Raw genomic sequence first — 24,777 nt, 5'->3', positions numbered from 1 at the left:
CTTCCGCCAGCAGGGCTGTGCTGGGGAATGAATACTTCCCCAAAGCAGCCTTCAGCCAAAGACTGACAAGCATTGGTGTAGGAATAGTTCAGGCTCCCTTACCCTCCCCCCTCTGGTGGAATTAGGCACCTGCTTTATACCGTTTCCCAGAGGGATTCTGCTCCAATAGCCCGGGGGGGGGGGGGGGTAGCTGGCCAAACAGTGCATCCTTCACTGGCTGTCTCGCTCTCCTCCTCCCCTGCCGGCTGTCAGCAGGTCCCGAATAAACCCTTGGCTCTCTAACGCTTGTCTCAACATCAATTCCAGGCGTTACTCAAACCAGGACACCTGATTTTCAAGAGGAGCTAGAAATCTGGTGGGGGGTTTTCGTTTGTTTTTGTTTTTTGTTTTTAAATAAAACCCCTTACTTTTTAAGTGTTGGCTTCTAATGTCAATTGTTAAAAACAAAACCAGACACTGCATGGGCCACTTGTCCGCAGGGTAGATTCGGTCCGTGGTCAGCAGTGTGCAAGGCGATGCGTGCACCAGGCCTGGCCTGAGCCTGCACGCCCCCTGAGTTCTTGGACGCCGTGGCCGTGGTTATCCTCATGGGTGTTCTCTTTAGCAACTTGGCTGTCTTCCCCCCCTGCACCTCATGAGGATGTGCCCTCCTTGTTGTCACTCTCCCCACGCCCCTTCCTTCCTCCCTTCTTTCTCACGGCCTGATTTTCCTGGGCAAGCCTCTCCTGCTGGGCCTTTACTACTTGCTTGTTCTTCCAATAAACTGCGCAGCAGCGTTTAGCGAGGGGTTTACTAGCTACTAGAGGATTACATCTCCAGGGAACCTGTTTACTGTTGGTAACCTTTGTCCAGCTGTTTCAGAAACGGCTCCTTTAAGACTTACCTCCAAGCTCAGATCAAGAGTGTCCTGTGGTGTTTATGCGTGGCCTGCTCCCGCAGGGTCCCCACTCTCTGTGGGGGTCACCACACCTTTTGGGTAATGCTGCAGAGGCCCTGCAGGTGTGGGCTGAGTTAAGGAAGCCAAGGGCTAAGGGTTTCAGGTGACCAGGAGGTTTTACAACAGTAGCGTAGATGCCTTAGGGCGTGAACTTTGACCCACAGTGCCCTGGAGGCTGCTGTGATCTCCACAGACCAACTCTTTTGCTTCCGCCCTGCAGCTCCGTGAGAATGGTGCCCAAGGTGGGCTGGGGCCCTGAAGCTTGTTCCTGAACGTTTTCTTCCCACCCTCTTCACCCACGACCTTCTCATCTGCTTATCATGGCTTTTAGTCCTATATGCATACATTTGCAGGTTTCCAATGGCTACAAAGTGTTCTGTAGAATGCCAGAGTCTTCAAAATGTTGTTTGGTAAAAAAAAAAGTTTCCATGATGAAAGAATTCCACCCATAAAAATTGTTCTGAGTGAAGTCTGGTAAGCTGGGGCAAAGGAAAGCAGGACTTCTCAGAGCCTTTACTATGTTAATGGGCACTGTAACTTCCTAAGAGCCTCTAGGTGATCACGGTTCCTCCAAACATACTTGGGGACACATGGATGCAGACTCCAGTGCTGGGCCTGCTGTAGGCAGATGACACGGGTCCCTGCTGGTGATCACACTGCTTCCCGGATGGATCCAGCTGACTGTCACTCCCTCAGAGACTCCCTGGGTATTTGGCTCCTTCCCAGGGTTGGGTAAGTTCGGATGTAGTGGAGGAAGATTCGGGAGCTCAAAAAGGGTCTGAGAGTGGAGAGGAAAGATGGTTCCAAGCCTGACTGGTGACTCAGGGGGTGAGTGGGTGGAGAGGTCTCCAGGCTTCTCTGCTCTATGATTATGGCAATTTGTTTCTCCAGGAGGTCATTTGTGGTAGGAAACATAGCCCAGAAATTAAACTAAATATACCCAGTGCCCAGAAGACTGGAGACAGCAACGGCACCTGGCTGGGGGAGGGGGGGGGGCGGAGATACTGAGGTTGGAATGTCATGGTACAGGCCAGTATTTTAAGGATTGGGAGGAAAATGGTTTGACGTTTCCCCCCCGCCAAGGCCTGGCCTGGGTGAAATGGTAGAGGTACATGTCTGAGTTTGGGGGAAAGGGTCCCGTTCCTTCATATTATGCCTCATTCTGTTGTGACCCTCCCTCATTCCCCTCCTCTTTGCTCACCAATGCTCAGCCCTTCTCTGCTTCTTCATGGTTGCTCCTGTCCCCCCCAAACCCACACAGCTTTACCAGCTCTGTCTTCCTGGGCTCCAAAATGAACCTTCTCCCTTCTCCTTGGGGAAATGCCTACCAGGTGGCCGTTAGAAGACACAAGGGCCAAAGTCTAATTCGCACCGAAGTTATCACGACCGATAGAGCAACGGAATAACAATTTCAAAGGACTTCATTACATTTCTTAGCTGAAAGGGTCTTTAGCAATGTCCTCGTGTGGGTTTTGAGACCTTGTGAAGGTCAAGGGAATCTTAGGTGCCATTTCAACATGTGAAGCGGGTCAACATGCAGGTGCTCTGGGTGAAAGGGCACTGTCTGTTCTTTCAGCTGAATTTTGGAACAGTTGCTGTAAACCACTGATTACACTCCCCATTCTCAAGGAAACTAGGGCTCAGATAAGGAAAGTGACCTGTCCAAGGTCATGGGGCCAGAAGTGGCAAATCTGGGACCTGTCCCCAGGTCCCCTGGCCTCTAGCCAATGCTCCTGTCTCTGCCCTGTAATTCCTGGGTATCCATGACTCGGACCTCACCCTTGCAGCCGGCTCCGAGCAGTCCTCACCGGCTCTGCCATCCTGGTAACATAAACGACCATCGTCAACCGCCCCCTGCGCTTCGCCAGGCTTCCCTCTGTCTGTCACTCTTGGGGGTTTACCTCTACCCTGCTTCATGTGAGAAGTCACCCCTTTTCCTACTGCTGCTAATTTTTTGTTAATTTTTGATTGCTGCTGAGAACAAATGCAATAGAAAGGCGGAGACACACTTCAGATTTTGCTCATTGCATGTTTTCGTTTTTAATTAAATAAGTCAAGTAAGCCATCAAGTGATGGGTTCACATTCTGTTCCGCAAAGCAGACCCTGACCGGCGGTGGCCGCCAGCTCTCTGAAGGGCAGCCCCTGCGTTTCCAGGAGACGGCAGATTGTAGCCACGGCAAGGACATCTGGGACACTGATGGCAAGGGGGCGGGAGCAACGTACACACCATTATGTACACACCTTGGCCACACAGGGCCACAAAGGGAGTGTCCCGTACCATGTGGCCATGAAACAGGACACAGGGTCGAGGTCTTGGCAAAAAAGACAGAGTTTGCAGGATCCAGGAGGGAGCAGGGGAGCCAGGCGAACTTGGCCTGGAACATACAGACGAGATGGAGACTCCAGGGGTGCCCAATTCAAGCCCAATGGTAGAGGAAGCAGGGTATTTTCCCAAATGAAATACCTGGTCTACAGTATGAGCTGGGTCCATGGGGCTGGCACTGCATTCATATCCGTGGAAACACATACAACCAATTCGTCCCCCAGGCATATAGTCCTGGAATGACAGAGGACACGGAGACCAAAGGATCTCAAAGCTCTTAAGACATCTGAATTTGCCAATTCTGCTTTGTCCTTTTGAGGTAAAGAGCAGCTTCCAGTATTCCTGAAACTGTGGGCAGCCGAGAGGCGATATGGTTGCATTCGGGAAGCCCTGGGCCTTCTGCCTCTTGTCCAGCTGGACCACGTCCTGGGAATTTTCACTAGCAAACCCACCAACCTGGGACCCCTGGATTTCAGCGGGTGCTCCTTTCACTTAGTACAGATCAGCAAGGCCTACTTGGTTTCTGCAGACATGCTTCCCCACCCCCACCTCTCCCCAACCCAGGAATCCATCCCCCCAGGACCTGCCTTTGTGCTCAGCCATGGGATTGGGAGCGAGGGATGGCCTCAGAGATGCAGCCGTCTGGTCTTCTGCACCTGTCCTCCATAATCCAGGCCCTACAGGCCATTAAAATAGGCCCTAATGTGCGAGAGGACCACCAGGGCTGGAAGAGACCTTCCGGGTTGGGACCAGACCACCTGATGCTTCCATGTTTAGACCAGGCCCCCATCTTCCGGGACAGGGATCCCCTGACCTCCTGTTGGATCTCACTCATCATCAGACAGGGCAAAGGACAGGATAGAGGTGGTGGGGAAAGATGTCACTGGAATGGGTTGGGTGGGCCCTCTGCTCTCAGGGGTCCGGTCGGCAGCTGCCCCATCAGACCGGCCTTTGGCAGTAGCTTCCAGGCTGAGCATACTGGCAGACGGGGAGTAAACTCTTCAGTAAACTTTTTTTTTTTTTCCTATTCATTTAGTTATTTATTTTCAAGTGTGTGTATCACATAAAGGGACCAAAGGCTAGAATTTGTTCATGTCTCTCAATCTCAGTAATAACTTGGTGATAACCCACTGCGGGAGGTGGGGGTGTGCCACAGCGTTGTGAATCTGCTTTCTTTCCTCTCTGTGGGGACTCAGGAACCCTGCTCCCCACCGACTGTTCCCAAAGACCCCTGCCCCCAACCTGGTGCCCTCATCCTCTCCGAGGTTTACAAACAAGGCCAGAGGAGAAGCCAGGAATAGGCAGCAGTGGTGACAGCCTGTGGGTGTTAGACACTACCCTGTCTCACCAAGGCCTGGAATGTTCTGAACTATTTATATAGGCCGGGCTAAAGAGGTCTTCATCAAGAAAAAGAAAATGAGTAAACACTCATTGCTGAATGGGCCTCTTGTTCCGGGGAAGCCGGCAGCCCCAGAGGTGAGGCCTCAGCTGCTCCCTCTGTCTGCGGGCAGGTGGACGCCATACAGGGGAGAGGCTCCTGATGGAGCAGTAAGAGTAGAGAAGCCCGGACTGGCCTCACTGGAAAAGGAGGCACTGGCCCAGCTGGACCACCTTCCTCAGCCCAGCTGCCTGCTGAAAACCACAAGTGCGTGACTCCAACCAGGCCCCCCATAGAATAAAGTCAGTAGTCGCCCCCACCCCGTCCTTCCCCAAACCCCGAGGGTTCCCGGGAGCATTGCCGAGTCCCAAGGCAACACTCGCTTGAGTTGGGCCCTGTTTCAGACACCAGGGCAAAGGTAATACAGCAGAAAGGGCCTTAAATGCCGCATCTTCAAATCAACAAGAAGAAACCAAGGTACCTCCCTAAACAACACCCTGGGGCCAGCACAGCTCCGCGCCCTCGGTTTTAGTCTTGTGCTCTGAATCGTCTTCGAGTGTCCTTGTGTGTATGGAGTGAGTCAACGGTTTCTAGTATTATTTTGTCTTTCTTGATTTGGGTACAGCTTTGCGTCCCTGCAAAAAATAAGGTATCTTATGTCTCTTCTTTGTCACAAAATAAATAAATTAAGTCAACTTGCAGTGTACAAATTGTCAATGTCCTGAGAAGTCCCAAAGGTCCATTCTCCGCACAGTCCTCAGAGCTCAGGGGTGGAGACCTTGGCCGCAGAGGCATAGGAAGGAAGGAAGAAGTTTGCTGTCCACACCAGGAGGGCCCCAAGAAGAGCCCCAGATGGAGGTACCTGCCTCCGTCCCTGCCCCAGCCCCCACCAACCACAGGTGGGGAACCGTGTGGGGAACAGTGTGGGGAGGGGAAAAACAGCTAGTGCTTCTGGGCTTCCAGAAACATCCTGGTCTCTCTCTGCCCCAGGGTCAAGTTTTCAGAGCTGGAGTCCCTTTGGACCCCAAATCAGAGCCAGCTCCCCGCACAACTTATTTCGGGACTGGAGAGCCTAGACTGGAGGCCTCCTTGAACGACTTGAAGTTCATGGAGACCCAGCAGCTCAAATGTGGTGATTGTGAGAGACCCCACAAAATGGCTACAGTCCTCACCGTCTCAAACAGCAGCTTCTAGCTGCTGGGCGGACACACTCCTCCCTTCCCCACGGCAGCACCAGCTGGACTCAGATCCTCTCTTTCCCTCATGTCCATATTACTCAATCCAAAACTCAGCCCTCTGGGTTTGACAACAGGATAGATCTGACATAGAAGTTGTCCAGGAAATCAGAAACAGCCCTAGTGAACTGGGGCAGCTCTTCGAGTTCTGGGGTGGACTGAGCTTTGCTCCCCAGTTTGGGCTGGGGGTAGAAAAGGACCTCCACTGTGGGGGCATCTGCTGCTTGGCCATAGGCCCTGCCCCCCCAGGAAATGCATTTGGACCTGAAAGAGATGTTCAAATCTGGCCTCGTCTCAGGGAGAGGATGAGGGCTAATTTATGTTGCTTCTGGACACACAGCAAAGAACACCGGTGGTTTCTGAGATTTGTTCCACATGGGGTTCAAACAGAAACGCCCGTGGGGCACTGTGGGTTGCCATGTGGCCGCCCAGGCTCTGGTCCTTCTGGGAAAAGGCTCTTCGTCCTCCTCCTCTCCCTCCAGCAAGAGCCAGAGTGCTCCCTGCTGGTCCTCCCAGCCCCCTAAAGCCCAGATTGCTGTCACGCAGCACTTCTGTAGAAACAAAATAAAAAAACATAGCCACAAAACAAGATACCAAACTATAAATAACTTTAAAAAAAAAAAAAAAAAAACACCCAGATAAAATACCCAGCCTACCCCAAGTTGAGCAACACTTTTCCCAGGGCCCTAAAAGGAGGAATTACAGATACGAACATGTAACCATGGTGACCAACCATGAGGCTGACCTCTGTCCCCTGTCTTCTCGGGGGAGGGGTATCCTGATGTGACTTCTCCCTAAAGGGCACTCTGCACTCTTCTGGGCCCTGCCCCACACGAGGCCTGGCTGGAAATGGCAGGACTCCTCAGCTGCCTTTTGCCTCCAGTCAGACCTGAGGCAGCCTTCAAATATGGACTCGCTCTCAGGGAGCCAGTGGAGCTGGGACGGGGCCTTTGGGCTGCAGTCATGTGAGGACTGGCCACATCATTTCAAAACATCCTGCCTGCCAGCAGAGAGGATGTGAATGGGCCAGAGGAGGTAGCCAGGAGAATCTAAGGCGTGCAGGGGCCGCAGACTCGGAGGTCCTGTATCCACCGCTCAGTCCTAAACCTGGTCAGAACAGGGTCATGGCCCATGACTGTGTTTCCTTCCATGTCCCTAAATAATTCTAAAAATGTAATTAAAGGCTGCTCTTTAGGTGTGTGATAGTTCAATTCCGTGGGCATAAAGCAACAGGGAAGCCTGTGGTGGGTATGTGCGTAGGTGTGTGGACTTGTGTTTCTATGATGTTTCTGTGTCCGTGTCTGGTATATGTAGGTACCTGTCTTTTACACGTGTATGTGTGCTTTGTAGTTCTACGCAGGGCTGATGTCAGTGACCCGCACAGCGATTCCATTCATGAAAATACTGAATCATTCTTGGTTGATAAGCCCTAGCGGTCATCCTGACATTCTGGGCTGTTCCAGCCCCTCCCCTCAGACCCATGCAGATTCCACACTGGATTGTGTAGAAATCCAGAGACTGACAGGTGAACAGTGAGTACAGCAGGAGGTCTGACTGCAGCTGGTGGGTGCCCAAAGCCCCTTCGGGTTAAACATCTGGACTCTGGCCCACGGGGTCTACAGGCATTTATGTAGTTTTGGGTGTATGCTTGTGTGTGTGTGTGTGTGTGTGTGTGTGTGTCTGTGTGTGTGAGAGAGAGACAGAGACAGAGACAGAGACAGAGACAGTGACCGAGAAAAAAAGGCTTGTCAAAAGTTCCAGGCCTGCGGGGAGCCTGCTCAGGAGACCGCAGCCCCTCAGGTCTGGGTCTGGCGGCCCTCACGGACCGGCACTGTCCTGTTCTCGGTGAGAGACCCCGGGCCCAAGGCTGCAGTGGGGGAGCTAGCTGGCGGGGGGCCTACTTCTACGGCGGAAGGGCGGCCTGCCCCGCGCGTGGCCGCCGCCCGCCCGCCCGCCCTCGGCGAGAGCCACCGTGTCACCGCCCGCGGGGCGCTAGGGGGCCCCCCTACGTGACCCAGAAGGTTCCGCGCTCCTCCAGCAGGCTGACGGAGCGGTTGGTGAGGGAGGCGGCGTCCCGCGCCAGCCGGTAGCCGAACAGGTGCATGGCCGGGGCGCAGGCGGCCTGCACCACCTGCGCCAGCTTGAAGGGCATGCTGAAGCGCCACTTCTCGAACTGCTCCGAGGAGTTCTTCTGCGTGGAGTAGATGCCGCTGCCGTCCTGGGCCGCCTGCGTGTTCCTCCGGATCCAGTCCTCCACCTGCGCCGTCAGGGGGATGCCGGCGAAGCGGTACATCTCGCGCGCCTTCTGCAGCGGCCAGCGCGCCACGTCCTCGTAGCGCACCAGCATGTAGCGGCCGCGCAGCCAGGCCGGCTGCCGGAGGCCCAGCTCGGCCGACAGCCGGATGCTCTCGCAGTTGCCCCTCAGCCGCTGCACCTCCTCCTCCCCCAGCCGCGCCTGCCCCTCGGCCAGCCACTTCTTCCAGCCCTCGTACTTGCCGGCGAAGGCCACCATGCGGGAGGCCAGCACGGCACGCGGGTCGCGCACCAGCTGGATGACGCGCAGGTCCAGCCGGGGGTCCTCGGCCAGCGGCTGCAGGAACTCCAGCTGCCGGATGCGCACGGCCTTGAGGGCCATGTGCTCCTTGCGGCGGCAGGCCTCGGCCGCCAGCGTCACGTTGAGGGGCCCGCAGCGACGGTTCTTGCAGTGGTACTTCTCGAAGACCTTCTTGACGAAGGGCGTGCACACGGGGTCCTCGCACAGGGAGCGGCTGGAGCCGCGGCGGAACATGAACTGGGTCAGGTGGTCCTCCGGCAGGGGGCTGATGAAGTGCTCCAGCACGTACAGGTCGCACAGGAACAGCTGCTTGAGCACGTCGCGGTAGACGAGCGCCGAGCCCGCGGCGTTGGCGCCTCCCGACTCGAAGGACACGGTGCGCTCGATGTGCCACAGCGGCTCAAAGAGGTAGAAGATGTTGCCCTGCTGGTTGAAGAACTCGCCCACGAACGAGGAGCCGGTGCGGGTGGTGGCCATGAGGAGCACGTGGCGCCGCGGCCGGGCCTCGCGGGGTCGGGGTGGCTCCTTGGCCTTGGCCTCCGCCTCGCCCTGGGCCCCGGCGGCGGCCTCCGCTGCTGGCTCTACACCCAGCTGCAGACTGAGGTTTCGCAGGCGGCCCTGCAGCTGGGTGAAGGCTGAATCGAGCTCGCTCAGGGACAGAAGGGACGCATTGTCGGCCAAGATGAGGGCTGGGTCGGTGCTGTTGGCGTCTGCCAGGGGTTGTGGGATCTGCTTCAGCCTGTCTGACACCCTGGGGGGACAGAGGGAAATCGGAGTCAGTGAGTGACGGGGGACTCCATCCCTTGGGCACCCCTAAGCAGCCTGCAGGGCTGATCACCCAAAGCCTGTCTTAGCTGGGTTTCCCCAGAAGCAGACCGTGAGGCAAGGGTTTGGGTGTGAGTAGTTTATTTAGAACATGATCACAAAAAGAACTGGCAGAGAGGCAGAGAAGAGGGGTGGGAAGAAAAAAGTCGGTCTAGGGTGAGCGGGCTGTCCCCGTGAGCAAACCAATCCCACTAGGGCACCCGGGAGGACGCACCTGAGGATTCTCTTGCCTAAGGGATATGAAGCTCCCAGCTGGCCTCGGCTGAGGGCTGCTCCCAGAGGCATTTACTCCCTGCATTCCTGGCTTGCCGATGTACAGGTGGAGAGAAAGTTCTCTGGTGGAGAGCTGCAGAGGCTTGCAGCAGGATCCCGTGGGCACGAACTGGAACAGTTCATGCTGAGAAACTCAGGTGGGGCAGTGACTGCCTGCTGCACAGTCCAGTTCCTAATCTATCCACGTGGCTGATGCTTTCTTGCAGGGGTTGTGCTGGGAGAGAAGGTCTAAGAAATCTTTGTACGTCCAGCAGGCTCACCAGCAGAGGCACTTACTGCACACAAAGGTACACTGCCAACTCCATGCGGCAGCATTCCCAGTGTAGCTGAGGTGAGTGCACACCCCTGGCGTTTAGCAATACGCAACCTGAACAACTGCACATGGGAGGCAGCCCCACCTACCAGGTATGTGTACCAGAACCCTGCCTTTCCATGGACTCACCCTCATCCATGGCTTCAGGCTGGTATAGGAGGTGTGCTGATAATGTGAGGCTTTATCCTAGCCAAGAAGTAAATTAGTAATAATAACCATGGTCAGCAAATACTAGAAACCAACTGCGCACCGGGCACTGAGTTAATGTTTTACATTTCCTCATTTAATCTTTACCAGGAAGACCCCATTGTTAGCCATATTTTTAAAATATTTATTTACTTTGTGTGTGTGTGTGTGAGAGAGAGAGAGAGAGAGAGAGAACAAGTGGGGAAAGGCAGAGAGAGACACAGAGAGAGAATCCCAAGCTCTGAGCTGTCAGCATGGAGCCCAATGTGGGGCTTGATCCCACGAACCACGAGATCAAGACCTGAGCCCAAATCAAGAGTCGGACGGAGCCACCCAGGTGCCCCATCGTTACCCATATTTTACAGAAGAGGAACTTAAGACAGAGAAAGTGATTTTGTCCAAGCTGTCACAGCTAGTGAGGGCCGGAATCGGGATTCCAACCCAAGTTGCTTGAATCCAGAGCCCAAGTGTTACCCCTGAGCAGTGATGAGGACGTGCGCGTGACCCACTGCCTGGGCAGAGGAGGGGCCTGGTGACGACTGGTTGAAGAGCTGCCTTTGTAAGACATAGAGCCTCCACCCACCCCTCCCTGATAAGGAAGACGTGTGCTGGCACCCCTCACCTTGATATGATTTTATTTTCCTTTTCAATGAAGACAAAAACCACCACCACAAAAGCCAGGAAAAGGGCATATTTGCTCTTCATCCTCAGGCTGTGCAATAAGTCCCGGCAGTCCTGGGGGAAAGCAAGTCCTTTCTCCATGGGGAAAGGGGGGGCCCGTGGGCGCTCAGCTCAGGAGCATCGCTCAGGACCTGGCTCCGCGTCTTCAGGTGGGGGACACCCTTGTCCTGTGAAGAGACAGGTGGTCAGGACACCCTTGTCTGGAGATGAGGAATGGAGAGGGGTTTTCCCACCAACTTCTGAAGGTCGTGGCCCTGCTTGGCAGCCAGAACCCCAGAGCCACTCTCCCATAGATGAGAGAGCAAATCAAGTCATTTAAAACGCTAATCAGCCCTTTGATTAATTCCTCCCACTTCCATGAATTTATCCTTTGACCTCACACATAACTCAAGGGCAAGTGCATGGAAGAGTGTTCCATGTACTATAAATGTTTGAAACAAAAGACTACAAATACCAAAAAAAAAAAAAAAAAAAAAAAATGATGGAGGTGGACCTATAAACGCTGATGTTAATAACCTAATATATATATTAGATCCTTCACTTGGGTCCTTCCAAAATCCTTCTCGTGGCCTCAGCCTTTCCCGTCTCAGCTTCCAGGAGCAGCCTCCCCCTGACTAGGTTAGGGATCCCCTGGCCCCACTGCCATGCAGACTCCTATTAGTGCCTGAGACTGTCGTAAGGTGAGCCCACTTGTAATGACTTGTTCAATGCTGATCGTCCTTCGTGGAGTGCAGGGAGTTTGTCCAGGCCCCTCATTATCCCTTAGCACTGGGCCAGGCACACAGGACATACTTATGCATGGTTGCCAAATGACAGAGTGGATAAAGGAACAAATGACCCCCAGCGGGAGATGTATATACATTTCTACACACACACACACACACACACACACACACACACCTGTCCTGCATCATGAGCCCGATTCCAGCATAACACCCTCCATCCCAAAATCTATCCCTTCTCCTTAAGGACCTTCATCCATGGGATACTATCTGCTCCAAGTTTGGAAAAATCTTATGACCTGGTGCAGTGCACCCAGGATCATCTCTCTCTCTCTCTCTCTCTCTCTCTCTCTGGAAAAGGTAGATTTTCCCACAGAAGCAGCCGACATTGACGTGAGGGAGAAGGAGGGCAGGAAGGCAGGTCCTAGGGTTGACCTTCATCACATAATGGAAGTGGCTAGAGGGACAGCCAAACCATCTGTCCTTTGGGGAAAACAGTGGGGCAGGGGCTCTGCAATACGAGGAGGCAGATGTGTAACCTGGCAGCCGAGTGGAGGGCCCTGGCTGCACAGGGTAGAGTGGTGCTGAGGCTTCCTGGATGTGGTTGGGTGGAGAGGGGCCCAGGGGGGAAGGGTGGTGTGGGGTCAGCTCCAGCGCAAGTGGAATACTCCTGCCTCTTCCTAATTCTTCTGGGCCTTTCCCCACACACTCATTAAACAACTATTTCCTGAGCACCCACTATGTGCCAGCCTCCGGTCTAAGCACTCGGGATACAAGCAGTGAACAAGCAGACCTGGCCCACAGCCCTCATGGGGCTTACGCTCTGGTTGGAAGGGCCATCTGGAATGATGTGGTAGCTGAAATTTATTGAGTGCTTACCACCCTGCCAGGTGCCGTGTTAAGCACTTGATATGCATTTCCTCATCAGATCCTTATGGAAGTCCTATTAGGTAGCAGCTATCCCATTTTACAGATGAGGAAACTGGGGTTGAGAGAGGTTAAATAACTTGCCGAAGATTCCTCCAGCAGCCGCCCTCATCACCCACCCGAGATCCAGGTCACTCGAGCCTCTCAGTGTTCCCCCGTCACCCCCACTGTAGCCCATATGGTTGGGCTTTCCAGCGGATGGTCTGTCTGTCCTCCTTTCCCAGACTCCGTGCCCCTTGAAGTAGAGACTGGCATCAGGAATGGTACCCAGAATATGTCAGCTGCCAAAAAAAACCCCACTACTGATCAAACCTTTCAAAGCTGATGCCTGGCTCAGTGCCTGGCAGGCTGTCAGCATGAGTGCAGAATGACAGAGCCAGGTTCCTCATCACCCTGTTTAGCCCAGGGTGGGGTGTGAGGCCGCCTGTCGCTCTGGAAGGGTGAGACCCAACAGAGTCTGCAGGGCAAAAGGGACTGAAATCTGACTTTCTGCCCTCTCATGTCTTGGCTGACAGTTGCCTGTGTCTGATGATGTGAGGGAAGCAGAAGGAGCTGAGACCAGAAGTCCTGGATTTTAGTCTTTCCTGCATGTCTGCCATGCTGTGCAACCTTGTATGAATGACTTAACCTCTCTGGGCCTCGGGTTCTTCACCTATAGCATGGAAAACCTGTACATAAGGCTGCTGTGGGGAATGGTATCTGGGGCGTGGTAAGCGTTCATTAAATCCAAGAGGGGAGAAAAGGAGGGGTGGAGTGGGGGGACTTGCCTTCACTGTCGTCTCCCTTCTGGGTCTTTGGTAAGATTAGAAGTTTGGCTGCCTTGATGACAAAGCTCCTGCACCTTCTCCTCCCCTCCCTACCAAGCACGGTTTCTATTTCTGAGTTGCCATCCCAGTCCCCTCACCACACCCCCCCCCGAAAAATACAGGGTTCTCAAGAACCTTCTCGGCATTGCCCTAAAAGGAAGAAGCAATGGTGAAGACTCTCTCCCACACGACACACAAGGCAGACTGTTGGCTCCTTTGCCCTGTCCCAGCAGGCTGGCCCTAGCTTTAGCTTTGGAAGCCCCGTGGATGGTGGGCACGCAGGTGAGAGAGGTTTGGCGGTCCCAGGGGGAATGTGGGAGGTCCCCAGACCCAGGAGTCAGGAGAGGAGGTCCCCAGACCCCCAGAGAGGCCAGGAGGTCATGGGGTCATGAGGGAGGAAGACGGGGCCAGGATGGTGGCCACCTGACAAAGCTCCAGGCACAGGCCCTCGGTAAGGAGGTCTGTGACATCTGTGAACACTAGTCAAACCTTGGTGCTGCCTCCCTCCCCAGACCCGTGCCGCACCCTTGCTTTAGCTCGTGGGAAGAACACAGCAGCTTTTCTTCCTCTTGGGAGATGCCACCCCCCGGGGGAGTACTTGATACCCTCCCCCCACCGCCCCCAACACCCAGCAAGTGATGTGACAGCCAAAGGCAAAGGTGGGATGCCAGCCAAGGTCCCGTTTCCAGGGCACCAGGGCCAAGAGTGAAGGAGGCCAGAAGCACGGGCCAGCCCAGCTCTGCCTGGATGCAGCAGGTGGTAGGACAGCTGCCCTTGGCCCTGTTATACCCAGTGCTCAGCTCTGGAGTCCTCCTCCGGAGCCCTTCCCTGACCACCGACCTCACACTGACCATCTCCCCTCCCCCATCATTTCCCTTCTCAGCATCCTGCTTTATTTCCTTCCTGGGCCGGAATGTGTTTGCTTCTTGCCTATTTCAGCCCCTGGAGTGGGTTCCATGAGAAGAGAGCTTTGTCGGTCTGTTCCACCTTCGTTATTCTGTGCCCAGATTCCCAGTGCCCTAGTCTGGGTGTGTACTGGGCACAGGACAGGTGCTCCGTAACACTTGTTGAATGAATGGATGAATGCCTTTTCCAAAGCATTTAGCCCAGCGTGAGATGCTTACTCAATTCTACGTGGATGGGAAGTATGGAGAAGAGAAAGCAGGTGTTCCCTACAGGAGTGAACCGTGCGCGTGCTATGAGCATGTGCATGTGTGTGCTGAGTGTGTGCCCTGAGTGTGTACTAGAAGGATGTGCTGAGTGTGTACTGGAGGCCAATACTACAAGTGCGTACTATGGGCAAAACTTCAAGCTTTGGGGTTTCACATACATCAGTCTCTGGAATTATCATTATCAATCCGGGATGTCATTTGGGGATGAAGAAACGGGGCCTCGGGGCTTTCAGTTCAAGCCTGTATAGCTATGTGCTAATGGTGGGAGGGCAGAAACCCGCCACGGGTAGCCCAGGCAAAGCTTCGTGAGGGAACACCGAAAAGGAAGTGGGCTGAGCTGAGGCCCTAACTCTGGGCACGGGCTTTCCTGCCCTCCTCTTTCCTCAGGGGCCTTTCTGCTCAGGCCTCCCTCCTGCCTGGCAAGGGGCCCTCACTAGACAACAGTTGTCTACTTGGATGCCTCCCTGCCTCCCCTAGGGGGAGGTGGGGTCCTAGAGTCTGCTGTGAGTGAAGCTCTGATAAGGGACGGGCCCTGCCAGGCATTGCATCAGGCAGCAAAACTCCACTCCCCTCACTTGCTGGGCCCAGGAGCGCAGTGGGAGCTGGGCCGCAGCGGTCACAGGCCCCGATCCCACAGCTGCTCCATCAGAGGAAGAGCCACCCAGAGAAGAGAAGCTGAGGGAGGGGGGGGCTCCGTGGGAGCCGTGAAGCCCACTGTGGGGAACTCTACACCAACAACCCGTGGGCCACAGCCCTGGGGGGCCAGGAGGTGCCCCAAGCGTGCCATGCCACCAAAGCCCATAAGGAGGGTTTCTGTGAGTTGTCTCGGAATCCCCCAGAGAGCAGAACAGAGGGCAGGGCAGGGAGGAGGAGTTCAAACGCCGGGCCTGCCCATGAGGTAGGCGATCTTTGCTTGGAGAACGCAGAAGCCCAGCCAGGGGCCTGTCCAAGCTAGGTTCCATTCCACATCAGCAAGGATGGCTTGGGAAGAACCAAAGCCCCCCTGCATCTCAAGCTTAGTGTCTAACAGGAGAGTAGATGCCTAGGGGGGCTGTTAGATGCATCAGCGAGTGAAGGAAGAAGGGAAGGAATAAAAGGATGAAGTGAACGAACGTCTGGTTGATGCCCCCTGCTGCAGCTTGGGGCTGTCCTTACTCCTTGGGCTTGCTCATATTCCAGGGCTCCAGCTTCCTCTCCGAGGAACAGACCCCTCTGTGACTTCCTTACGGGCGTGCGCTCCGCCTCAGCCAAGACAGAGACAGAGTAGAAGCAGCCAACGGTGAAGGTGTGTATCACCTGAGCGGCCATGGACATCCAAGAACTTGTGAGAAGCTGAGGGCCACAGCCACGAGGTGGACCATGGGGCTGAGGGCCAGCCTGGTGGGGGCAGGGCCGCCACAGACTCTCGGGGAGCCCGCCCTGTTTCGCTCTGTGGGGATGAGGGGGAACACACGCTCTACCCCCATTTGAGAGTCGCTTCATCAGGGCCTGCTCAGCCCTGTGGGCAAAACATCCTGTGTAAAACCCCAGAGCCTGTGTAAAACAGGTTCGTGAAATACAGGGCCCCAGAGAATGGTCCCAGGCCCCCCTGTCAGCAGAGACACTTCCAGCACCTCTCACACTGAACCTGGAGCCCTGGGCTGGGTCGGAGCAGAGTCCTGCTCTGGGCTTTTTGCTGCACTTGCCCAGACAGGGGCTCCAGGGGAAGCTGGTGTCCCGGATGTCCAAAAGAAATCTGTCCTGCATACCACCCCATGGATCATGAAAGAACATGGCTCTTGCCCTAAAACTGCAGAATGTCAGGACTTGGTGATTTTCTTATCCACCCTTCCTCATTTTTCATCTGTAGAAATTCAGGCTCAGAGAGACCAAGGCATACAAAGTGGATGGTGACAAAACTCGACTGCGTAGGTCTCCTGTCTCGCCGGCTAGTGCTGGCCCTGCCCCGCGTCATCGGTCTGACGCTCACGGCTCAGCCCACTTAAGAAGCGTCTGTACAGGGATGGCAATACGTGGCACACGTCACCACTCAGCAGCCCTGCGCCCGAAGCAGACATCACTAATCAATCAACGTCCCCTTTTCAGCTAAGACTGGATGTAGCCTCACTTCTCACTGCAATGCCAATCCATTCGGGTCATCATGTGAGATAAAACCAATTTGCTCTCCCAACTTTACAGGATCCTTACTGGCTACCAAACAGAATTCCTCACCACCCCTTGGTTTGGCATGCCACGATCTGACATCACCCTGCAATGCCAGCCCAAATTCCAGGTCTCTTCTAACATAAACCTTCTATTCAAGCACATGTGCCTTGTGTATCTATCCTCCAAGCCTTTGATTTAGTCCATAAAGCCCTTTACTGAACAAAACACCGCAGGTTATAATTAATGGTGAGGTTACTAAGAATAGTTAAGGCACCAAAATTTGCAAAAAAAAAAAAAAAAAAAAAAAAAGGCCTTTTGAAAAGAACTGGAGTGGACACAAGGTTCTTATAATTCCACCTTTCTCCCTCACTTGGCTTGTGCTTCCATGAACGAGAGTGGAGGCGGAGTTACAGGGAGCCTAGGAAATTGCACAGAACCACTGCCAATCCATTCCATACCACAGCTGGCAAAGATCTTTACACGACTAATTTTATATTATTACTCGCATGCCTTTATATGTTTTTATGAATAAGAGCCAAAATTTAAAAAGTCTTAGGGCTTCCCCACAAAATGTTTTTTTGGGTTCTGGGAAAATTGGGGCAAGCCCACTGGAGTGCGTCTTGAGTGTGAACATAATCTGCTAGGGGAACAACGGCAGAAAAAGGCTGAGGCCAATTGCCTAAAGCATATAAGGGCAAATCAGAATAATGCATGGTGCCCGTTTTCTCACAGATCAGAGGACAACGTATTCTGGAATATACTGTGCAGGTCAAAGGACGGGGAAACGACTAGCAGGGACCTGGTGCTCATCACGTGCCCACGCGCTCTCCACCTTCACCAGCCCGTTGAGGCACATGACCCAGATCGGATCAGTGGGACGTAGGTTAAAGTGACGTGAGCCGCGTCAAGGCCTGGTCCTCCAGATGATCCCACACATTCCTCAGGCCCTCTCTTCTCTTGCTGTGGCAACACGGGAGGCCACATGTTCCAGCTGGCTGAGTACAGATCCTGAGCTGCTGCCTGGAGAGCCTCCCAACCTGAGCCAGATGTAGCGTAAGTGAAAAATAAGCCTTTGTTGGGTGTAGCCACTGAGATCGGGGGGTCTGACTGTTACTGCAGCACAAGCTGTTCTGTCCTAATACGTAGGACCCTCTTGTTGATAGGAGTGTCCTTTTTTTTTTTTAATTTTTTTTAACGTTTATTTATTTTTGAGACAGAGAGAGAGCATGAAAGGGGGAGGGGCAGAGAGAGAGGGAGACACAGAATCGGAAGTAGGCTCCAGGCTCTGAGCCAACAGCCCAGAGCCTGACGCGGGGCTCGAACTCACGGACCGCGAGATCGTGACCTGAGCTGAAGTCAGACGCTTAACCGACTGAGCCACCCAGGCGCCCTTGGGGAGTATCCTTTTTGAAGGACAATTTGGCAAAACCATCACCAATTTTAAAAAATTTAATTTATTTGAGAGGGAGAGAGAGAATGGGAGAGAAAGGTAGGGGGAGAGAGAGAGAGAGAAAACAGGGGGAGGGAGGCAGGGGGGAGGGAGAGAGAGACCCTTAAGCAGCCTCTATTCTCAGCACAGAGCCCAATGCAGGGCTCAATCCCACGACCTTGGGATCATGACCTGAGCCGAAATCAAGAGTCGGATGCTCAACCGACTGAGGCACCCAGGCGCCCCAAACCATTACAATTTTAAATACGCACTCCTTTTGACCCAGCAATACCACTTCTAGAAATTAATCCTGCAGATAACACTTGCAGATACACTGTCACAGTTACAAGGATACCTACAACAGTAAACTGTTTCTAATGGCAAAAGGCTGAACATAACCTTAGTATGTGTTAATAGGCAAAAAAAAAAAAAAAAAGAAAGAAAGACCCACCCCCAAAACAAAAAACTAGTTAGATAAATGATGGTACCTTTATCAGCACAGTACTCTGTGCTGATTAAAAAGACTGGGGCGCCTGGGTGGCGCAGTCGGTTAAGCGTCCGACTTCAGCTAGGTCACGATCTCGCGGTCCGGGAGTTCGAGCCCTGCATCAGGCTCTGGGCTGATGGCTCGGAGCCTGGAGCCTGTTTCCGATTCTGTGTCTCCCTCTCTCTCTGCCCCTCCCCCGTTCATGCTCTGTCTCTCTCTGTCCCAAAAATAAATAAAAAACGTTGAAAAAAAATTAAAAAAAAAAAAAGAGGCAGCTCTCTATGGGCTGATGTGAAATGCTGTTCAAGATATGAGTGATACAAGCAAGGAGCAAGAACGTGTGAGGTCTTACTACCATCTGTGGAAAATCGGGGGTGGACATGCGCAAATGCTGGAACACAGAATGCCTCTAAGAGAGAAAAACGAGAAGCTGGCAAGAGTGGCTGAGGGCAACTGGGAAACAGGGGCGGGAATGGGGACCCACTTTTCACCGATGCCTTCTTGTATTGCTTGTATTGCTTGAATAAAAGGAAGTGGTTATGAAATAAACTGGACTAAAAAAAGAGTACATGGAATTGTGTTCTAATCCACTGCCTGCTGCACAGTTAGTGCTTAATATTTACTTGATCGACCAAGGGCGTCTAAGAAGCTCTGGGAGAAACTGAACCCAGCATGAGGAAGAGGGAGCCCTGACAAAGATGGTGACCGTACCAGGTTTCCAGTATCTTAAACCGAAGAATGCCGTGAAGCTGAGGACAGCAAGTAATTCTCAACCCACGAGCCAAAGCCTCGAGCCGAAGATTGGTGTTGACTGCCTAGAGCCCTGTGAGAAGACTAAGGTCAAGCTTGTTTTCCATGAGAAGGAATGTGGTGGTTGATTAGTGATGTCTGCCACGTGTGTAAGAGGGGAACGGGGTGACACGTGTGTCACATATTTGCCATTCTTACTTCAGGAGGAGCAGCCTAAGAAGGCTAGGAATCTTCTGGGCCATGGAGTTCTTTTCCTCCCTCATTCCTTATGTGCCCTTTGATTTCTGGTTTGGGTCGTGCTCATTACTACAAAGGGCTGTGTTCATTTGCGGGTTTGGGGGCTTTTGTTAGTTTTATTGATCAGCAACCTTTCAACCAGAAACGTGTGCCAGTATGTATACACGCATACGGGCACATCGTAGGTGAACACGCTCAGGAGAAGCCTGTGGCTGCTGCGGGGGGGACCGGGGGTGCCCCTCAATATGGTCACACAGCTTTCCCACCTCACTCTGTGCCTTTGTGAAGAGAAGTCCACAACAGCATTTCTGAGATCACCGGGGAGGAAAAACTCTCAATACATAAGCCCAGGACCCCCTTCCTGCTCTATCCTACTTACTGAACTTCCTAAGGGGACTCCAGAACGTTCTGTGCCCAGAAAACCTCCAAGCACAGGACAGGATGGACAGAATTTCTTTTGCTCCCTATTCTTCCAACCCTCCTGGCTTTTGTGCAGAAGAAACAGAGTTTGGATCCTCTGGGGTACTTGTAGTCCTACAGTTTCCTCAAGCCCCCATATAATGGTGCATTAGCAGTAGGAAGGGGCTTTATTCCTTGTGACCAAAAAAAAGGGACCCAGCCTCTTCTCTCTTTCACCAGGGAGTTCTGCCCACCATGCAACCATTACTGCATCTGTGGGGGGCAGCCAGGGGTAGGAGAGAGAGGGGCAGAGGGGTCCTAGCCCACACTGACTTCTGCTATGGTCTGAGCTGATCTATGGCCACGACGGAGCCTATCTGTACCCGGCCCTGGGAAAGGAGAGTCTGAGGGTGGGGAGAGGTCCAGGTAGTCAGCTGCCTACTCTGAGCACTGGACAGAGGACCCTGGACTTAGAATCCGAGTTGGACCGGGTCCCTATTCTCCCATTCACTCTGGTGACCGTGGGCAAGGTATTTAACTGTTCTGAGCTGTTGCGAGCATCGGATAAGCTTGTGGGAGGCTCTGCATACAGGCTGGTCTTTATAAGCCAGAGCCTACCGTGCTAGGAGTGCTGTTGGTGTGCACTCCCCTTGAACATCTCTCGCTCAGCTGGGGTGTAGGCTGCTGCAGGGGAAGGGTGCGGGTGGATTCATTGCTTTTCCTGTGGGACCAGCCCAGACAATCTTGCCTACTGTAGCCGTTGCTGCCCCTACGACTACTGGTCACTAGAAAGCATTATTGGGAGGGACACTCGTGCAATGCACCAGGCCTCAGGCCTGAACATGGCCATCGCCAAATAGTTTCAGGCTTCCCAACTGGGAGGGCAAGTCAATTTCAACTCCTGGGCCAAGGCTGATCAATTGGAAGTGGCTGCCCAGCGCGCTGTATCTGAAAAAGTACGTCTCACAGGAGAAGAGGGCTATCTGTGATTGCTTGGTGACGTCTGCCATGGCTAGAGGGACAGCATGGCTCTTGTGCCTTTGCTAAGAGTCAGCCTGCGCTCTGCTTGGTAGCAGGTGACAGTCACCTGGCTGGGGCAGGGGTTTGGGGGAGGGGGTGTTCAGAAGTTACTGAGGCCTGGGTCCCACCCCCAGAGATTATGAGTGAATTAGTCTGGGTATGGCTTGGGCATTGATTGTTTAAAGCTCTGCGGGTGATTCTAACCTAGAATGGCCAAGGACTGAAAGCCAGGCTTTAGCCCATCCAGCCTGCTTAAGGAGCACCTGCCTGTGGCACCAGCTCAGGAGCAAGACCAGACTGGTGGTTGTAGGGGAGGGGAGGTGGGGGGCGGGGAGGGAGGGTTGCTGATCCCTTGCTGACCAGGGACAGATGGCCATGCCAGGTGAACAGGTCTGTGTTCCTTGTTTCACTCAGGACACACAAGCACTTGGGGGAACGTCTAGGTCTGTGTTGGAGCAGTCCATTTAAAACCAGCTCCCCTAAACCATGGGATACTACTCAGCCATAAAAAGACACGAACTGGGGTTCCTGGATGGCTCGGTGGGTTAAGCACCAGACTCTTGATTTTGGCTCAGGTCATGATTTCACAGTCATGACTTCGAGCCCCAAGTTGGGCTCCATGCTGAGTGTGGAACCTGCTTGGGATTCTCTATTTCCCACTCCCTCTGCCCCTCCCACTTCCCCTCAAAATAAATAAACTTAAAAAAAAAAAAAGGCATGAACTATAACTACACACAACTTGGATGCATTCCAGGGGTACTGAGCGAAAAAAAGCCAGTCTCAAAAGGTTACGTACTGCATGATTCCATTTATATAAAATTCTAGAAATGACAAAACTGTAAAGACAGAAGAACAGATTAGTATTGTCAGGAGCTAAGTTAGGGGTGGGGGCGGGAGGGACGTGGTTAGGGCTATAAAAGGCAACATGAGGGATCCCTGCGGGGCTCTGTCTCAACTGTCAGCGTCACTGTCCTGGTCGTGATCTTGTGTAAGACTTTTGTACGATGTTACCGTAAGGGGAACTGGGTAATGGTTCATGGGATCTTTCTGTTTTACTTCCTAAAATTGCATGTATGCCTATAATTGTCTCAAACCTCAAAAAATTTAAAAATTGGGGACTAAGGAGTAGACTTGTCACGATGAGCACCGGGTGATATACGGAATTATAGAATCACTGTATTGTACACCTGAAACGAATATAACACTGTGTGTCAACTAACTAGACTTTAAAACTTAGACAATTTAAAAAGTTTAATTGAACAGCAAAAGAAAGGAAACGGGCTCTCACCACAGAGGCAGGGTTGAAAGAGGTCTTTGAAAATACTGCTAGAGGTGGGCAAGAAGCCTGAGCAGAAACCGTCTTCCTGGGGGCAGGAGAGTGAACCGGTTGAATCCAAACTGGAACTCTGAGTCTGGCTTTTTGTAGAACCATGAACTGGTGACCCCCCTGGGATCTATTCAGGTGCAAGGATAACCTTGGGGGCTTTTTGTGGGGCAGGCTGAGTGAGGAAGGAGAACCTGATGAGGAAGCCCCATCCTTACAGAAGGAGAAAGCAAGAAGAAGGAGGCAGGACTGGAGGGACTGACATGGTCTGTGACCACCCCCCCCCCCCCCCCATCAGCTGGAAGGCCTGGCTTCCCAGTGGAAGAGACGCTGGGAACAGGCACAGGGTCCAGAAGAGGCCACACAAGACTCGGTGTGCAAAGAGTGCTGCCACAGGGCCCGGACCCCCGGGAGAGCTCGGCAGGGCCTTCCCAACTGTGTAACACGGGCACTCACGGTTTGTGAGAATTGGGCACGCCCCTGGCTGCTTTAGGGCCATTCTGCAGCTCCCAGGCAAGAAGGAGCAGGAGAAGGGTTTGAAGAACTAAGGTAGAACTTGTAAAAAGTTAAAAGTCTGGGGAAAGCACCTAGGGAACCTCTCTGGATGATAAAGGCTCACATTGGACAAGTTAATTCATTTGCAGAGTACTTGCTCTGGGCCAAGCAGGGGCCGAGGCACTGGGAACAGAGTGGGGAAGAGACAGCCTGCGCCCCAGGGGAGCTGAATACTAACAAGTTAACTCTGACCAGAAACAAGGCACCTCACACATATGTGTTTAGTCCTCAGGACAACCCTACAGGAAGGTAGGGCAGTACCTTTCTAGGTACTGATCACCACCCCCACCTAGGCCAGGAGAGGCCAAACAACCTGCCCTCAGGCACAAGGGAGAGCTGGGGTTTGAACCCAGGCAGTCTGGCTCCACAGTTCATGAATGCAACCACTGTGCTGAATCACTGAACAAACCGGTTTAGCCAAAAGGTGGGTGCCATATAGCAGCGGGCAGCTGAGAGTTCTGGCTGGGACTGGTCTACCAGGACCTGTCACCTACTTGCTGTGTGACTCTAGACAATCCTCTAGACCCTCTGTTTGTCTCACACTCCTCAAAGAGACACACGCGACCTCAAATACAAGGTTCTTAGAGTCTTGGAAGAAACATCCTTTGAAGGCACAAGGCCACTGCCGGCCTCCCAGGAAATAGGAGCCTGCTGGCTGTCCCAGATAAGCAGCTGGTGCTGGCTGCGGGTGACATTGAGCGGAAGCTGCTCCTGCCCAACCCTGTGGTTCTGAACAGGGGCTGGTCTGCTGTAGTAGGGCCAGATCCTAGAGACTGCGTGACCTTGAAAGATGGCGTCATGACACGCAGCAGAGGAGACCGGGGACAGTGCCCGTGGGCACCATTCCTCCAGAATCGAACGAAGTTCAAACAGGGCATTCCACTGGGGGACAACCTGGCCCACCCTAGCTTTCCTCCACCTGCCCGCCCACCCTGCATATATTCTCCCTGGCCAAATGGATCCCACCATTAGCAAAGGACACCAGAAAGAATGGGTCGCAGCTTGGATTCAGACCCATGTCTGTCTGGCTGCAAAGAGGGGCAGTGCAGTGAGGTGGAGAGCACACTGAGTGAGGGGTCCGACACACCTGAGCTCTTCCGGTTCCAGCTCTGTCACCCACCAGCTGTGTGACCCCAGGTGACTGTCTCACCTCCCTGTGTCTCACCTGTAAAACAGGTAGTAATAGCCTTGTATTCATTTCCTATAGCTGTTGTAACACCCCACCATCAACTCGGTGGCCTCAAACAACACCTATGTATTACCTTAAGAGTTCTGAATGTCAGGGGTGCCTGGGTGGCTCAGTTGGTTGAGCATCTGACTTCAGCTCAGGTCATATCTCACAGTTCATGGGTTCGAGCCCCATTGTCTCTGGCTTTGCAATAAGAGCATGGAGCCAGCTTCAGATTCTGTCTCCTCCTCTCTCTGCCCCTTCCCCCGCTCACGAATGCGTGCTCTCTTTCAAAAATAAATAAATGTTAAAAAAAAAAAAAAAAGAGTTCTGAATGTCAGAATTCCAAGGTCAGTTTGGACTAAAATCAAGGTGTCAACAGGCTTTCATTCCTTCCAGAGGCCTGAGGGGAGAATCTGCTTCCTTGCCTTTTCCAGCTTAGCTTCTAGAGGCTTCCTGCTTTCCATGGCCCATGGCCCCCTCATCCATCTTCAAAGCCAGCAATGGCTGGTTGAGTCTTTTTTTCTTGAGGCATCACTCTGACTTCCTCTTCTATAGTCAAATCTCCCTTTTTAAAAAAAAATTTTTTAATGTTCATTTATTTTTGAGAGAGAAACAGACAGACAGAGCACGAGTGGGGGAGGGGCAGAGAGAGAGGGGAGACACAGAATCCAAAGCAGGCTTCAGGCTCTGAGCTGGCAGCATAGAGCCGACATGGGGCTCAAACCCATAAACTGCAAAATCATGACCTGAGCTCAATTCGGACACTTAACCAACTGAACTACCCAGGTGGCCCTCAAATCTCCCTTTTATCGGGACTCTTATGCTTACATTGGGCCCACTGGATAATCCAGGGTATCTCCCAGATAATCTCCCTATCACAAAATCCTTAACTTTGTCACACTGCAAAGTCCTTTTACCATGGGGAAG

The 24,777-nt window shown here is 53.1% G+C and overlaps 1 protein-coding gene across 5 annotated transcripts in view; it reads right to left on the bottom strand.

Moving 5' to 3' along the window:
* Window positions 1-2,946: 2,946 nt before the first annotated feature.
* CHST3 (carbohydrate sulfotransferase 3) overlaps window positions 2,947-24,777 on the bottom strand; it is a 37,428-nt gene continuing 15,597 nt past the window's right edge. For 3 of the 5 annotated variants that reach the window (XM_047825466.1, XM_047825465.1, XM_047825464.1), the window contains exons 2-3: window positions 10,648-10,873; window positions 2,947-9,179 (exon numbers count right to left, since the gene is read on the bottom strand). In XM_047825466.1, coding sequence (XP_047681422.1) covers window positions 7,880-9,179; window positions 10,648-10,787 — 1,440 coding nt within the window. In that variant the 5' untranslated portion in view covers window positions 10,788-10,873 and the 3' untranslated portion in view covers window positions 2,947-7,879. Of the gene's footprint in view, window positions 9,180-9,467; window positions 10,217-10,647; window positions 10,874-24,777 lie in introns of those variants that run through there. The other 2 variants (XM_047825467.1, XM_047825463.1) reach the window with 2 other exon arrangements.

Source organism: Prionailurus viverrinus, chromosome D2, assembly GCF_022837055.1.
Source record: "Prionailurus viverrinus isolate Anna chromosome D2, UM_Priviv_1.0, whole genome shotgun sequence".
Lineage (NCBI taxonomy): Eukaryota > Metazoa > Chordata > Mammalia > Carnivora > Felidae > Prionailurus > Prionailurus viverrinus.
This window is presented reverse-complemented; position numbering and strand designations above follow the sequence as displayed.